General features: G+C 47.3%; 1 protein-coding gene across 8 annotated transcripts in view; it reads right to left on the bottom strand.

Moving 5' to 3' along the window:
- Positions 1–17,471, bottom strand: part of LOC122258500 (nuclear distribution protein nudE homolog 1) — a 124,408-nt gene that overhangs the window by 11,968 nt on the left and 94,969 nt on the right. For all 8 annotated transcript variants that reach the window (XR_015192367.1, XR_006223680.2, XR_015192368.1 and 5 more), the window contains exon 4: positions 673–821. Coding sequence is in view for 5 of the 8 variants with exons in the window: in XM_043024492.2 (XP_042880426.1) it covers positions 673–821 (149 nt within the window). In the remaining 3 variants the exon portion in view is untranslated. The remainder of the gene's footprint in view (positions 1–672; positions 822–17,471) is intronic.

Below are 17,471 nucleotides of genomic sequence, written 5' to 3' on the forward strand. Positions count from 1 at the left end.
GTGTGTGTGTGTGTGTGTGTGTGTGTGTGTGTGTGTGTGTGTGTGTGTGTGTGAGTGAGAGAGAGAGAGAAAGTTTGTGTGTATGTATGTGTGTGTGTGTGTGTGTGTGTGTGTGTGTGTGTGTGTGTGTGTGTGTGTGTGTGTGTGTGTGTGTGTGTGTGTGTGTGTGTGTGTGTGTGTGTGTGTGTGTGTGTGTGTGTGTGTGTGTGTGTGTGTGTGTGTGTGTATGTGAGTGTGTGTGCGAGAGAGCTGGAGAAATAGAGAGATAGAGAGATAGAGAGATAGAGATAGAGATAGAGAGAGAGTGTGTGTGTGTGTCTGTGTCTCTGTGTGTGTGTGTGTGTGTGTGTGCGTGTGCGGTTGTCAAATTGTGTACACTCAATAAAACACCGAAATATGAAAAAAAATAATTGCAAGTTCACTTATTCACGCAAACTATAAAAGCCAAGCCAGATTTTCCATTTCTCTCTTCCACCTTGACAGCTTTAAGTATTCCCCTCCACTAGCTTCTAAATGAAAGAAAAAAGTAAAAAAAAAGAAAAACATAAAAAAGGGGCAAAGACGATGGAAACGAAAAATAGAGAAGACGGCGCCAGCAAGGTCGGACCTAAACGAGAGAGAGAGAAAAAAAATATATATATACACACACACATCCCTATTTTTTCCCTTTACCTTTTGGCTCTCTCCAAATCATCGTTGGCTTGCTCCAGCTCCCGGATGTAGCGTGTGAGGTCCTCTTTGATATTCTTGATTTCTGTTAATTCCACTTGTAGGGATGACACTTGCCCGTTGAATTCATTGTGTAGACGCTCCAACCGTTCCTGTAATAAAAACGATGCAGTTGTTAATCACATTAATATCAAATGGATGCGCTTAGAGGATAAACAAAAACTAAGTTGCAAAAAATAAAAAGACATTCTCGACGTGACTAAGTTGGTGAGAGAGAAAAATCTAACTATGAGATCATATTTCATATCGGATTTTGTTTAGTCACATAAACCCATGGAGTTACCTACAAGGACAGCAAAATCTTTCCACTTTTCTTATCAGTGTAGATTGTTTTGGAAAGATTAATGTTAGTACTTTGTACAGTTGCTCTATCATTGGAAATATAATCTAAACTTATTATCAGAAGCACACACATATCTCGGGCCTTCGAAAAGAGATATCGCCACATCATCTTCAATCATCGTACCGGCAGGAAATCGCCTATGGGCTAATTCAGTGGAAAACAACAATAAAAACGGAAAGACCAAAGCACAAAATCCGAGTAAAAACAGACGCCTGTTATAATGGCACAGGTTCTTTGCTCGACCTCAGCCTCTCCCCGGCGAGAGCACTTTCTGCCGGCCATGACGTAATCCCGAGACCACCGACTCAGAAGCACAAGCAGGCAACGGAACCGAACTCTTATCACCAATATCGCTGGTGAGTTGAATCGTGCGCCCATTGCAAGACGCCGAATAAAAAGTAGCAGCGGAAACTGAGTGACCGTGATCTCTCCTCTCAGCTTTTGCAACATATCCTCTCTCTTTCGTCTTTACTGGCCGGCCTCTCTTAACTTTTGCCTCTCCCTTCCTTCCTCCACATTTCCTCGACCCTTGGCTCATGTTTAACCTCGCTTGACCCATGGGCTGGCGTTGCCGATATCGTGCCGCAAGTTATCACGACTCGTCATTTATATAAGAGCTACCCCTTTCGATAACGGGGTAGCTCTTCGCACATTTCTTTAAATATTTGAATATTTCGTACATACTATATCGGGGACACCATATTGTATGCAATCTCAGCTATGCATGCAAAACACAACAACAAAACATACACACAAACAAACTCATCAGCAGCGACCAAATCATAAAAGCACGCAAACACAAGCAGAAGGAAAGGCACCGCTTAAGGAGCCACGCGAGAAAGATATACGATGGAAAATACCGAGTGCCTAACAAGGAAAGACGTGATAAACGATAACATCCAAGGACCTCCGCTTCGACCACCCGACTCCTAAGCGGTTGAAGAAGGGCTTGGGAAACGCTTGCGATCTCGAGCGCGGCAGGGCAGGCAAGCAGGCAGGTACAGCCGGCAATCAATGCAATGAAGTCAGCAACAACTAACGGCGGCCGCTAAGAGCGTCGGGCGAGAAGCCGAGATGACTCAGAAAGTTCGACAGATACAAATGGCAAATCGATAAGGAGTGGCAGGCTGGACAGCGCGAAGGGAGCGCGAGGGCAGGTGTCTTGGGGCGGCGGATGCACTGCGCTGATAATTGGGATGGGAAGAGAACGCCCCCGGGCGTGCCGTCGAAGCTGTTGCGTCACGACCGCGAGGAGAGGAGGCCTGGCAGGAAATGCTGAGATGGAACAGGCCACGGAAGGGTAGGGAGAGGCGGGCGAAAGGGCGATAAGCAGGCGGGGCAGGGTAAGCAAAGGGGAGATAATCCACACAGATCCTGCTCAACTATGGGTAATTACAGTGTCGCACCAAACGCCACTAGTCGCCTGTGGGAGAGAACATGATTCCATATTGTGGGAGGAAACCACGGCGCGTATGTATCCACTTCGCATCTAGCTATCCTGTGGATCAGCATAAACCTTCCGCCGCACCTCCACGCACCTACTCTGATCTCCGTCACGACATGGATCCGAATTCCGGCTCACCCTCGGTCCACTGCGGGGGATGGGTTGTCATTCCATGCCGCTAAAAAAACGTCGAGAATTATTCAACCCAGATAAAACAAAACTACTGGAGAGCAAAGGCCTCTCGACACCCAAGACTAGTCACGCAAGTTAAATAAATACAAGAGTTCCCCATCACTCTCTCTCCATCCCCTCCCCCTCCGTCTTACGTCATCGCGGGAGCTGCTCTTCCAGTTGCGGCCCGACCCTTTATACATTTATTCATGACACCATTCATGGCACGGCGGGGTAGGATGAATTGCGGTATGAGTAAGCGGAAGGTTCCATGCAGGCTGAGGGTCCGAGCGGCGTCCGGTGGAGTAGGAAGCTGGAAGCGGGCGGCGGCAAAAGACATGTTTCTCCACAGGTCTGTAGATGGCGTAGGAAGGTTGTGTGAGTAGTATATACGAGTGTATGGTACTGAGGTTTGTGGTTAATGGGGAGGGGTCTTCGGGTAAAACTAAATCGTTTGTGGGCAGAGTTCACACTAATGGAGAGATGTGTAGATGAGGCCGCAAGCGGAGGTTACACAGCGTGTGTATCTCCTGAGCACAGAGGGAGGGTGGATGGCTCCAACTAGAGTGCGGGCGGTGCGGGCGTCGATGCTCTTATCGACAGCCCATATTAAGGAGCCTAAGATGGAGTAGATCTCATTCGCTCGCTGCCAGGCTCATTATGTATTCACGCCATGTTAATCTCCGTCAGAACGACTGCGGCGCGTGTTAACACCGCCAGGACTCGCTCGCAACTTCTCCAGTTTCCAATCTTGGTGCGAATTCAGTCAACTGTTGTGCATTCGGCGGACGCGCAAACAAGCGACCCGAGCGAATCGCCGTCAGGCTGGTGTCCGACACGAGGAATGACACGGACTGCACGGTGACGGCGGCGGCCGAGCAGACAGGCGGAGGTGAGTGGGTGAGTGTTGTTGCGACAGAAGCGGCCGCTGCCGCTGTCAGCCTCCCGTCCCAGCGCCTGAGAAAAAGGCAGGGGAGCGGGACGGGGGATGGGAGAGAGTCGGTAACCTTGGCGAGGCGTCATCGTCATCAGGTCACACTGGTCATGGCTGCGTCAGTCGTCTTGCACCTTCCACAAATCATCGGAGCAATTAACCGCGCCTGAATATGACTTTCTCAAGGCAGTTTCCCTTTCCTCGCACCCAGCCTGTTCCTCGCCGCACCTTGCTTCTTCTTCCTTGGATTTATCTTCCCGCAAACAATTGGCCTCCTGACCTTACCGACCAATGGCTGGCTTGTTTCCTGCAGCTCACCGAGAACTTGTCTACTTCCTACCTGACACCTTTCGGCCTCTGGCCAAGACGAGAGGCAATCTACTACAAGGCAAGACTCCGTTTCCGGCTTAATGGAGACGAAGAAAGTATGATAAAAAAAACGAAGAAGAATTAAAGCGAAAACCACGGAGGCTTGCTTTAGTTGTCCTTCCCGCAGAGGTAAATAGCCCGGCAAAATAGCCTATTTAGAAATGCATTACGGACACTAAGCGAAACAGTTGCTACTAGCCATGAGGGAGTCCGACGAGGACGACGACCACGAGGCGAAGCGGGACGGACTACAAGCTAGGCAACAAGGCATGCAGACAGGCTGGCTGGTTGGCAGACACTACTGGCTCGATCACAGGCGCCAGCAACAGCAGGTGAATCAACACAAGCAGCAGCAGGAGACGCCCACAATCAATAACCGAGTCTTACCTGCAGTCAGATACCACGCCATTAAGAGCCTCAAGAGCAAGCACAAGCAATCCCACACCCGCATTTCCCGCCTCGTGAGCCGCTTAAGGACGTGCGGTCGCCACCTAAAGCCCCTTCGAGTCTGTCCCGAATATTGTCTCAAGAATTGCATCCCATACTCGGCGGTTTCGAGGTTTCGGTCAAGCAAACGAACCTAACACGGGGCTTTTTTCCCCATCTGGTTCACCCGATTTCCATGGGACTCGCGACTTACTCCTAACCTTTTAGTTATTTATCCATTCCTAAGCATCCAAAGTTTTTTTTTCTCTTGTTGCCATGCAAGATAGAGAACGTTGCTAATTAAGGTTCACCACAATGCTCAATATATACTTAAAAAAATACAGACAAATACTAGCATTATCCTTGAGGGGCACAAGGTCATCGATAGGTGGGATAGATAGGTGGTTCACAAAAAATTGGAAACCACTGTTCTTGATTCTTGAGATGTAAATGAAACGTCTTCATGTCCTCCAAAGAAGGCACAGTTACACTTTCATTCTCTGGCATTTCACGGTCGTCGTGGAACTACAATGTCTAATAAACTTCGGGCCACGGAAGCTGAAGTCTCGTAACTCTTCATACTCTGGGGGGAGGGGAGGATCTATTGAAAAAGCTTACAAGTTGCAGCGTGTGAAGAACTTACTGAATAAATAAAAGATCGCCACGCGACTTTTCCCAACTCCAAAAAATACCAGAAACTAAAATCAACATTGCTGAGTCACAGGGGACAAATAAATAAGCAAATAAGTGATAAAATAAATAAATAAACAAAAATCAGAACGACGGAATCACATCCACAGACTACATAACAAATACACCCACGAGAGAGAAATCCATCAACTACACAAACAACGTGTTAAAAAAAACTTAATTAACTGAAAATCGAAGTCTACGAGCGGGTCGTGGATGAGACATAAATAAATTGGGGGCGTTAATGTGACCGTGAATCTTGCGCGTTATGGAGACTGGATAATAATAAACAACGAAAACCCAATAGTGTTAACAGAAATCATTCATATCAAAACACACACACACACACTAAGTGAAAGCAGGAAAGAGAGGGACCGAGGAGGAGAGTGGGCGGAGAGGGAGAGAGGGAGGAAAAGAAAAACAACTGACAATAGAAGAAAATTGTAAAATTCCATTAAGAAGTAGCAAGAACGCAAAACACAAAAACAAGAAATAAAACACAACCCTGAACACACCTTATACGAAGAACCTGAAGGAAACCAGATCTCGCGCCAGACTCTAATCACCTCGATCGTCGGACATTTCCGCCCAATTCCCGAACCCCAGAAGACACCGAGTCCATCCCAAGGAAGAGAAGCAGCATAGGTATCCGGATGCCCACGTTCCGGAGGCGCTCGAAGGCCGACCAGCCTCGCACGACCCCAACGACCACCCGAACAACGCTCTCGCGGCTAACACTCTTACATTTATAGAAACAGATGGCGTCCGGGAAATAATATATGCGAGGTTATCCTAGGCGAAGGGCACAGGGCACCATTAGCGAGGGCAAGAGCGACAGAGGATGTCTTTGGGAAAGGCATATTCGTGTCTTGTCTCTCGTGATAGGCGGCCGCTTCCTGTTTATCTTTTGTATTCTTTTGATTCTTATATTATCGTTATTATCTTTTTGTTGTTGTTGACACGTTTGTTTTACTACTCGTAAGCATAGCCTTGGTAACCTCCGCCGCGAAGGGCGACCAGAAACGAAACATTTTGAGTACAAGTCGCTCTCGTGAACGCTTACGTTTAACCTGGAACAAGAAATGCTGGTAAAGTGCACCGTTTCGGAATGAAATGACAGGCAAAAGAAAACCACAACTCATAGTAATGGTTCCATAACAACAATACAAAATGATTATGATCCCCCTTTCGGATTCAGCACTGTGAGGAAGCTAACAATCTAAAGTAACATACACAAAGAATACTGGGAACAATTTCAACAAATGTCCAATAAAAAGATAATACACTAAAAATTGTATTCTGTTCCACTGTATACAGAATACAACAAAGTATCTTCTTAGAGGTTTCCTACAATTTAACAAGTAACAGCATTAATTACGGCGTTAGGCAAACCCATCCTTTCCCGCAAACATAGATCACACAAAGTCAGCTAAACCTTCCACCGCTGTCATTCCCAGGAACCCAAGGCGGAGACCTTCATCAAAAAGTCACAAAAGGCCTACTCTGCCAACGTACCTCCCGCTGATCAAGTCGTGACTTACTCCCATTGTTAAAGCATTCGTTAGCGCCGCGGCCAGAAAACACAGACATGCAGGCGACATGCACCAGACGGCTGACATGGCCTTGGGGAGTGGCCGTGACCCCAGGCACTACTAGGGGAAGCTCAATAGATGAAGGCGGTAGGTCTAAAAAAAACAACGTAATCGTGCTTGGAGACCACATTGGATTTATGTCGGATTGGTGTTACGTACATGTTCATCTGAGAGGCATTGGATAATAACGTTGAGCAAGAGCTGAACGCGAGACGAACTGTAACCGAACTCATTGACTGAGTTTCAGATTTACAAAAATTGTGATGAACACTAGACACCCTCAAATAGCCTAACCACACGGTGATCATCTTTTTATAATCCACCTCTAGCTCGCAGACAACTTTTCACGGGTTTCCTACAAAATAATGTGTGGCAATATGAACTGCTATCTGCTCCACTGTAGACAAAATGCATCCAGCTGTCTTTTCACAGGTTTCCTTCAAAATAACACGTGACAAAATTAAAAGTGTGTTCCGCTGTCTATAGAAGTACATCAAACTGTCTTCTCACAACTTTTCTACAAAATATTACATGGCAAAATCAACTGTAATGTGTCCAACTGCATATAAAACACATCAAAACAGATGGTACAAATCGGCTCTTGGAATATCTACAATGACCACCACCGCCACCGTCACTCCTAGTTCGGTCTTCCTCCTCCATTTCTCTTCTCTCAGCCTCTTCGCCTCCTACACGCCGGCTGCGACAAGCACTAGGATCGATAGTCGTCACACAGACCAAATCCAGAGCTTTAAGATTTGAAAAAAGAGCCTCAGACTACCCCCGGGCTGCCAGGTATGGCCATTTTACCTTCGAGTTCCTTCCTTTCTTTCCTTTTTCCGATGCAGCCCGCGCGTTTTATTCCTACCCACTAATTTCCATTAAAACATAGACCCTGGCTTAACCCCCCCCCCCCCCCGTCCTTTCAGTAAAGCGCTATTGTAGCTTCATCGCGTGAGCGTGTGTGTATTTTACAAGACTCGCCCGTGTGCACATGCACTGGCACAAGATATTCATGGAGTGGAAAAACAAACAACTTGAATTCATTCCGGCAAGTAATAATAAGACGTGTCGTGAGCACAGGATCTCTGAAGAGTGCTAGTAGGGGCTTGGGGGTCCGGGTTGGGTGTTGGGGAGGGCCCTAAGTGTGTGAGCCTGACTATTACATCCAGCTCACGTGAGTCATCGCGCGGGGGTGGGGTGGGGGGTAGAGGGAGGGAGGAGGAGGGGGAGGGGAAGCAAGAGGGGAAGGGGGAGGGGAGAGGGGGGCGAAAGGGAGGGAGGGAGGGAGGGTAAACACAACGGCGCCGAGAGACGATAAAGGCCTAGCCACCGTCTACCTTAGGAGCACCCACGACCTGGTGCCGCTGAAGAGGGGGTAGGGATATAGGCCTGTGGCTTACTCTTGAGGTTATGAGGGTGGAGCGAAAGTGAGGGAGAAATGGGGGTGGGAGGGGGGAGGGAAGAAGAGAGGAAAGGGATATATATATATATATATATATATATATATATATATATATATATATATATATATATATATATATATACACATACACATATGAATAGGAAGATAGATATTTATATGTACGTATTATCTTCGTTTTCCTTTCTTATTTATTCTCTCTCTCTCTCTCTCTCTCTCTCTCTCTCTCTCTCTCTCTCTCTCTCTCTCTATATATATATATATATATATATATATATATATATATGTATATAGACATACATACACATATACATACACATACATACACACATACATACATACACACATTATGTATATATATATATATATATATATATATATATATATATATATATATATGTATATATGTATATATATATATATATATATGTATATACATATATATATATGTATATACATATATATATACACATATTATATATATATTATATATATGTATATATATATATATATATATATATATATATATATATAGAGAGAGAGAGAGAGAGAGAGAGAGAGAGAGAGAGAGAGAGAGAGAGAAATATATAACAAAGGAAAATGAAGATAAAATATACATATAAATATCTGTCTTCCTATTCATATATATTGCCGCCTCCCCAGCTGATGTAAATGCACATGCCTGTTGAGCAAAACTGTTGCGTTCTCCATTACTTAATCAGTCAGCACATCATATACCCACAGAACATAAAAACAAGACCGATAGCATATACATTAAAATTAGTCATTTTTATCGGATAATGACATGATAGCATGTTATATATATTTGTGATAAGCAAACGCCGCACAAATATAACAAACCAAGTCAACTTATCAGTCACGTGAATCCTTGTCAGAGCCATGTGTCTGATGTATCTTCTTCATCGCTGGGCAAGGTTGAAGAGGGGAGGGTGAGACGGTAACCCCACCCGTCCCTTCCCTTCCCTTCCCTTCCCTTCCCCTCACCACACTTCTCCTTCCCTTCTCTCTCCTCTCCCTTCCCTCTCCTCCGTGCCTTGCGAGGTAATTACTCCAACAAAGTTTACAAACACAGCTGTTAGGACGCTCCGGATATGCAGTGGCTCCGGCCAAGGGGCTTGGGTGGGTGCTCATCACAAGGGCCCTTTCGTTCTAAAACAACCACTTTTCCGTGTAGGGAACGAATTCACTTGAAATCAAAGAAAATAACAAGTAAGAGTCCAGCAAAACAACCCGTATGAGAACTTCCCAAGGCAGAAACTTCTTCACTTCCGGTGAGGTTACCCCCTAGCCATCTTCAACCATCCTGTCCTGATGCAAGGAATCCTACCAACACTGATGACTGTCCTCGCCGCCCGTCGACATGCAACAGTCATCAATGCGAGAGGTCCGGCATTAGCATCTGGCAACCCTGATGACAGTGTTTACAGTGCATCGACGAGGTCACGCTACCGATTGGGGGCAAGAAAGCGTCATCTTTCTTGCAACACAGCTGATCTTTGTTTACACCTGGCCAGCCGCCCCCGCCGCCTTGTGTGCACAACACCCGCGCCCCATTCAGAACTCAATCAAAGCTCTCATTCACTCCTTTACTGCAGGCCGTTGCATCATCACTTGCTGCCAAGGTAAAAAGTCATATCGTGTTTACTTTCTTCTCCAAAAGAAGCATTTCCGCGGCACGAACACTAAAGACAAGTCTCCTGTTCTAACATGGGAATAGAGCAGAGAAGTGAACAACAGAGCATTGTGAAACACCAAAAATATCCTTTATCAGAATCAGAGAGTTAGAGAGAGAGAGAGAGAGAGAGAGAGAGAGAGAGAGAGAGAGAGAGAGAGAGAGAGAGAGAGAGAGAGAGAGAGAGATACAATAAAACGAATGAAAAGCATAAAGCAAAAGCACGGGATAACGAGGGTAAAAAGGGGGGGGGGGGCGACAGGGGAGGGGAAAGAGGGGAAGATCAAAACATGATAGAAGGGAATAGATCGATGGAGTGAGGATGGTAAGAGGGAAGGACAGAAAGGGGAGAGGGAGGGGAAAGGGTGTCCACTAATCAATTATATGGGTGTCGAAGCCCCATCATAGGGAGTGGGGCTATAATGTTACTAATCTCTAACGACTATGAAATTTAGGACAGCCGCACCAGTTCTCCAGTAATTTTTTTTTTCAAGATAATCTTGACTAAGTCTTTATCCAACGCCTTTACCAGGTCGTGTTACAGTGAAGGTTTGAAGTCCAAATATTTTTCCTTGTCCAAGCAAATCATCTTATACGTTTTCCAAGAACTATCAAATTATCTTATCAGGAAGACTTGACATATATATACATATGAGAGAGAGAGAGAGAGAGAGAGAGAGAGAGAGAGAGAGAGAGAGAGAGAGAGAGAGAGAGAGAGAGAGAGAGAGAGAGAGAGAGAGAGAGAGGAACAAGCGGGACGCAATAAGAAAAAACAAACAAACAAACATCTGCCACGCACGTTACCATAAGCCTGGTCCTCTCCGCAGTTCCCTTCTAATCCCACACAAGTCCCTGCATCCCCTATAAGTCATAGCAATTCTCCTTGCATCGATCTCGCTCATCCTCACAGACCATCCTTTAAATACAATGACGGCATTACAAACAATCATACCCATTACGTAACACAGGCATACGATCGCGGAACAAATAATCGAACGCAAAGAAAATTAAAACACACATCATATGATCGCTAGAGTATCTCGGCCAAAACACGATATGGCCGACTACACGGACTGCAGTTGAGACGTTGCATTTCAGTTGGGAAATTCCCCGCAGCGCTACGAATGGAAGCAGATGGATCCGCATGTTATACCCATTGCAATTCGGCAATCCGCCAGTGGATACAAAGGCTACACATGCCCGACAGCTGAGGGGTTGCGCTCGATCAATAACTCAACGGCGGGCAGCCAAGACCAGCGTTTCTGTATAGTGTGATTATTTGTATTTATTCGCTCCAAGAGCCTGGTAAATGCTAGGCCAACGCTGTTGGGGGGGGGAAGGTTGGTGGCGATGGGAACGAAGGGAAGGAGAGAAAAGGAAGGGAAATTAGGAAAAAAAATAAAGAACCGAGAATAAAGCAAGCAAGAGCCGAGGAAGAATATATGGGCGCTCTCTCATGGACCCGGGCCATGCGAAGATGTAAAATCGTTATATAAGGCCGCCACTAAGAAGACCGAGATACATTAGCAACACGCACGTACGCGCACACAGTCGCACACACACAAACACCAGTATCTTTCCCCTTTCCCGCTTTCATACTAATCGCCACGATTGCACTTCATCGCCTAATGCATGCACGCAGGGCGTTGCTCAGCATCCATTTATCCCGATCCCTAGCCAGGATCCGTAAACATCCTACCCTATTCCTTTACCCACATATCCCACCCTATCCCTTCCTCTACGCTTTCCTCCCCTTTACCCTTGTGTAGTACCTACCGACCTATCCATCTGCCTCCCTCCATTTCTCACTCTCACCGATTTCCACCGACTCTCACTCCCTCCACGTGGCCGAAAGGAGCAGGTCCGCCTCACACTGCGTGATCCGTGGTTTCGAGTCACGCACCGCCGCCGCCGCCGCCACTTAGCCCCGAGACCATAGCGCGCTGCCCGGGCTCGAGGACGGTCAGGCACAGGCAGGTAAACCGCATGAATGTAGCAAGCTTCCGATACGGACTTGCAGCGCCGGTCTGCGTGTTGTAGGTAGGGATGGATGTAAAAGGATGCAAATTGAAATGTAAGATAGCGGAGGTGAGAAAAAAATGTAGGATTGGACTCTTCTTTAAAAATAGAAAAAGAGAAAACAGGTGTGAGAACAATCTTATACCTACATTTTGTAATTATGACAACCGAGTAGGCAAGTTGCGAATTGTCGGTACCGCTTCACGTGCAAGCACAAAAACTTCGTACTTTTACATTATAGAATGACGTCATCTCGCACAAAACAAAAACAAAACAAAGCAACCGGTAAAACAGAAACCCGATACCATCATCCCATCTTCCGGGAGAGCGACACAAGATCCGACAATCCTCTATTCATTCATTTCACGCGGGTCCTCTCCGCGCCTAACCTTTTGCACTTCCGTTGATGTACCAAGAAAATACCCATGGAATCGCAACACATGCAATGGAGATGGTCTGCAGAGTCGAATTCAAGTGCAACAACAACAGAGAATGCCCGGCGGGTATGGCGGGCAGGATTTAAAGCGCGCCCCGCCGATGCCCGCTGTGAGAGTCCGTTTAACCGTCACTCCGCGGGCCGGTTATTACTGTACAGTATGCCCATATTGCTCCCGCCAGCCTCTCGCAAGAACCTATTCAAATATGTTTAAATAACCTCCCTCTAAGCATCACGCGACGTCCTTTTGCAACACCCATCGCAACGACCTGCATCTGAAACTAGAGCTGATTAGCAATGCCGGGCACGGGGTGGCGGGTATTGTCGCTACGGTGGCCGGACTATCAACACTCCGCGTGGATAAAGCTTATAAGTGGCCATTCTCTTTCACACCGTTTCAGAATAACGATGAGGATGGGGAACTGGGAGTAAAAAGGGGAGGGATGAGGGGAGAAGAGGGCGAAAAGAGAGAGAGAGAGAGAGAGAGAGAGAGAGAGAGAGAGAGAGAGAGAGAGAGAGAGAGAGAGAGAGAGAGAGAGAGAGAAGAGAGAGAGAGAGAGAGAGAGAGAGAGAGAGAGAGAGAGGGAGAGAGAGAGAGAGAGAGAGAGAGAGAGAGAGAGAGAGAGAGAGAGAGAGAGAGAGAGAGAGAGAGAGAGAGAGAGAGAGGGAGGGAGGGAGAGAAAGAAAGAGGAGAATAAAACGAGAAGAGAGAGGGGAGAGAGAGAGGCAACAGTAACCACGAGATCCAGCATCAACCCGGCTCCCCGCTTACCCTCACCTGCCGACTGTTGAAAGGTTCGCAGGAACAGAAAACCTTCCGCTGGCAATTACTCGTTTTCATTTAAAAGAAATCGGATTCATATTCGCATTTAATTAAGTCAGTGTATAGTCCACAGCTAATGCGTCTCAGAATTAAGCGAATGATGATTTCTTTTGTTTGGTGTCGGAGTGCGGGAAAAAAAAGGAAATGTGACACAACCTTCTCTCCTTCCCATTAATAGTACTATAAATAACTGCATTCCGATTAGCATCTGGCGTGGCGAGGACAATGAGTGGCCTGGAAGCGTGGCCGGAAAGACAATATCATGGCCATCTTATACATGGAGGAAGCGATGAGGCCTCTCCCCCTCCCCCCCCTTCTCTCTCTCTCTCTCTCTCTTCTACTCTTCTCCCCCCCTCTCTCTCTTTTCTTTCTCTCTCCCTCTCCCTCTCCCTTCCTCTCTCTCTCTTCTACTCTACTTTCCTTCTCTCTCCTCTTCTCTCTCTTTTCTTTTCTCTCTCTCTTTGAACTAGGTAGAAATCTTCAAAATAAAACTACATTTTTTCACAGGCTGCACGAGGAAAGATAGAAAGAGATGGAGCTGCGAGAGGAGGGGGGTGGGGGGTATTGTCACCTCCGCCCACTTGCCAGTTGGTCTGTGAGGACTGCTTATTCACGTGGCCATCCTCTGCTGCCTCTCTGACAAGCACCCACACAGGCATGACAGAAAAGTTTCGCTGTAGAACATTCTCTGTGACTCAAAGGTCGAACGTAAACAAGTAGGCGAATAAACAGGTGTAAAGAGTTCGATGAAATACATCCTAACACACGTGAGCGCGAATAAGAGACAGGCAGTTGCATGATTTTGTCTTTCGCTTGAGTAACTGCCACTCGTGACGGCACAACTTTCTGCCAGTTTTCATGAAGCTTCACATACGCGTTCCAACTGCGGCGGAATTCTGAAAGCGCGTGGTATGTCAGCTGACGCGGGGAGGAGAGGGGAGGAGAGGGGAGGGGAGGGGGGGATAAGGTGAGATTACTGGCCTACCAATCGCTCATTCATTTCCTCGTCATCGGGCTAATAAGAAAAATACACTACCGGCAAATTTCGATTTCATTCATAAACTTCCCGGCGACCTACACATTCCTGCGCACCAAAGAAGGCGCCCACATTCGTTGCCTACTCCACTGCGGCGCAAAGAAACACAAGGATCTTTTACCTTAAGCAACACTTAGTAGGATGTGAAAAAGGAAATGTAATGCGACAGGTGCGTCACTCTGCTTTCAAGTCGGAGTGGAAATGAATGGGCAAGAAACCACCCGTCCAACCGGCACCGGACGCTTCAATTGCGAGTGGCGAGAGATGCAACAGTAAAAGTCCGAACGATTTAATACAAAAACGTAACGAATGACTCTATGGTCAAACTCTTTTTACAGGAAGGTACCGTACGGTGTGACACGTCCTTTCCGCTGCCGAAATCTCCCACACGTGTACGGGCGCAGGTGCACGACGGGGAGAGGGAACAGGTGCGTCGGTGTGGGCGACCCTGACACACATGCTGGGCATCAGGGCCATATAAGGCACCGCCCAACCGCCCCCCTCCCTTCCCTTCCTCTCTCCCCTCCCTCCCACTCAGCTGGCCCCAGGGAAATCAACATATCACGTTTAGTTAACACCAGCGACAGTGCTGACCCTTCACCACGCCACGGTCGTTACGTAACGTAACAATGGGGCACACGGCTGTCATCCATCTGCTTACTAATATCACCCAAAGGTGTCTTCGACGAATAGCAAAGCCGAGTGCTTCAAGGTCGGAGCGCGCAGTGTCCTTATCTGCTATCTTATAAGCGTGCTAACTGCAGCATCATGTCTAAAATTAGCCCCGTAATGCACAACACCCTCTGAGTACATTTTCCTTCTTGTTGCAAGCCATGTAGGGCATCCGAGGGATTATTCATTTGACCAGGCAGGCATCGTTCAAGAGAAGTTGATTACCGATGTTAAATATACCAATAACCTGTCTGACTTGACTAATGGTTGGGCAAGGCAAGCAAGGGAGGATTCAAGCTATAAATAGTTGAGCAATAAAGTAAACATTCTCAGGGTCTTCGCAGTATACATCCCTGGGCGAAACTCATGTTTGTAATGCTTACATATCAAAATAAACGACTGGGGATGCAAAGGCAAACGCAAGGATTATAATCTTACCGGTAAAATAACAAGTATAAACAAACGACTTTCAAAATATTAGCAAAGGATTTCCTATGTAATCATTCTGTAAGCAACCACCACTATATAAATACACATTTTTTCATATCAACTCTTTTGTTTTTAGCTCACTATCTACACATTCAAAACCCATCAATACCTTCTAATGGCACCATAGCAAAATATTTAAAAGGTCTTGACATAAAATACCATTGACTAATTGTCTGTCTTTATGTAAAGTTATCTTAGAAAAGTGTAAGGGAGTGATGCGACTCAAGAGCATGTTAAGCCTAAATATCTCAAACTCCCACATGATCTACTTTGAACTAATTGCCACCCTGTTGATGTAAGGTTTATCACAGAAACGTGTGATAAGGGACTGACTTTAGTACACATTGAGCACTGGAGAACGCACACTATATCCCGTCACCAACAGCACCGGGTTCCCGCCCCCCTAACATTCACTTCACAGTTTCAAGATTCGCGGCCAAAGCCACCTGCCCCCCCCCCCTCCCCCTTGTTTTGGGAGCCACGTATGGAGAGAGCCTCGTGTTGTTTACAAATCGAATTTTCAAACAAAACACGCGTCCTTCCCGAACTCCCAAGGTTAAGCGATTCCCTCGGATTCCTACGATATTACTTTCGCTCTCGATGGTATGTGGGGGAGCTGAGTTGCGGGTGGGGAGGGGAGGGCCTAGTGAGGGGTAGGGAGGAGAGAAGAGGAGAGGAGAAGGGAGGGGAGAGACGTAGGATGGGGGATATGAGAGGGGGGAGAAAGTAAGGAAGTAGCAAGGGAAGGGGAGACAGGAGAAAAGAGGGGAGGGAATGGGAAGTAGAAAAAGAGGAGGAGGAGAGAGGAGTAAGTAAGGTGAAGAGAAGAAGCGAGGAAGAGGAGGAGAGGAGGGGATGGGGAGGTGAAGAGAGAGGGAATGGGAGGAGCGAGGGGGAAAGGAGATGGGTGTAAGGAATGGGAGGTGGGGAAGGAGGGGGGGGGGAGACCGTCACGTGCAGGTGAACGTTGCGGTGGGATTGGGAAGCAAGAAATTGAAGGGGATAGAACTACTCAGTAATAGGGAAGAGAAGCACAAGCCAGACGGAGTAAAAAAACAACAACAAAGATAAACATCACCTCGTACGTGTTAGCTGCTGCATGAGCATCACCTGTGAGAACCGTAACACCTGTGACGTCACGCACTATTTCTGCTACTTACCTCAGGCTTCTCATCAACTGACATCAACACCTGCGTAAACTCTAGCCGGTGAATAGCACCCAAAACGCAGACCCTTTCCTACCGAGTTGGCGCGCTGATTGGCATCCCTGAGGCACGAACTCTGACAATTAATCTGGCAGTAATTTATGAAAAGGCGGGCTCGGACGCACACACCCACCCACACATACAGCGCTTTAACACCTATCCTCAGCGCGAAAAGTTTTACCAGCAATTAAAAAAACATAAGAGCACATGACCACGTCCTAAAAAAACTAGGTTGTAATCAGAAACGCTCTAATGAAGTCCCTCTACGATGAAACGACGACAGGACTGAAAATGTGTCTTGCAACGTACGCAGGGGAGAGGGAGGGAGGGAGGGGTGTCTACACGAGAGCACAGCACGCAGGTGGGGGAGCCAGGGATGGTCCACCATCTGGCGACGGCAGCCACCGCCACCACATTTCCTGGGAGCCACACGCAGGAGCCTCGCCAGATGGAGGAGGAAAGGGTGACGAAGTAAGAGAAGCCTAACATACCATTTCTTTTTAAAGTTTACGTCCCGCTCAGTAATCTGTCTACACTTCATTTCCCTTCAAAACTACATATCAATCAGTACACACATTAGCAATAACTAAACCCCATCACCTACACCCGACAAACAGCTATTTGCTTCGCATTCAGCACCCGGATCGGAGGCCCGTATTGACGTCGACTTGAGCTGACACACACGAGATGCGACGTGACGGGAGCTTCCGCCGCGCCTTCGCGTCATCCCGCAACCCCCTGCGGAGGCGCGAGGCACTTTTACTTTCGCGTGGGCCCCATAACCATATCTGGGTCGAGCCCTCCCCCTCCCCCCTCGGGTCCACACCATATGAGGAGCCGCCAAATGCCGCGCGAGGTCGTCCGTCCGTCCCTTTCGTTAACCCGGCGCTGCTAAACGCCTGCCATTACGCCGACGCACCTCATTATCGCGGCCGCGGCGAAACATCGTGCCGCGGATGGCATCACAATGGGTCTCA

Source organism: Penaeus japonicus, unplaced genomic scaffold, assembly GCF_977035675.1.
Source record: "Penaeus japonicus unplaced genomic scaffold, GWHDUDI00000001_assembly GWHDUDI00000027, whole genome shotgun sequence".
NCBI lineage: Eukaryota > Metazoa > Arthropoda > Malacostraca > Decapoda > Penaeidae > Penaeus > Penaeus japonicus.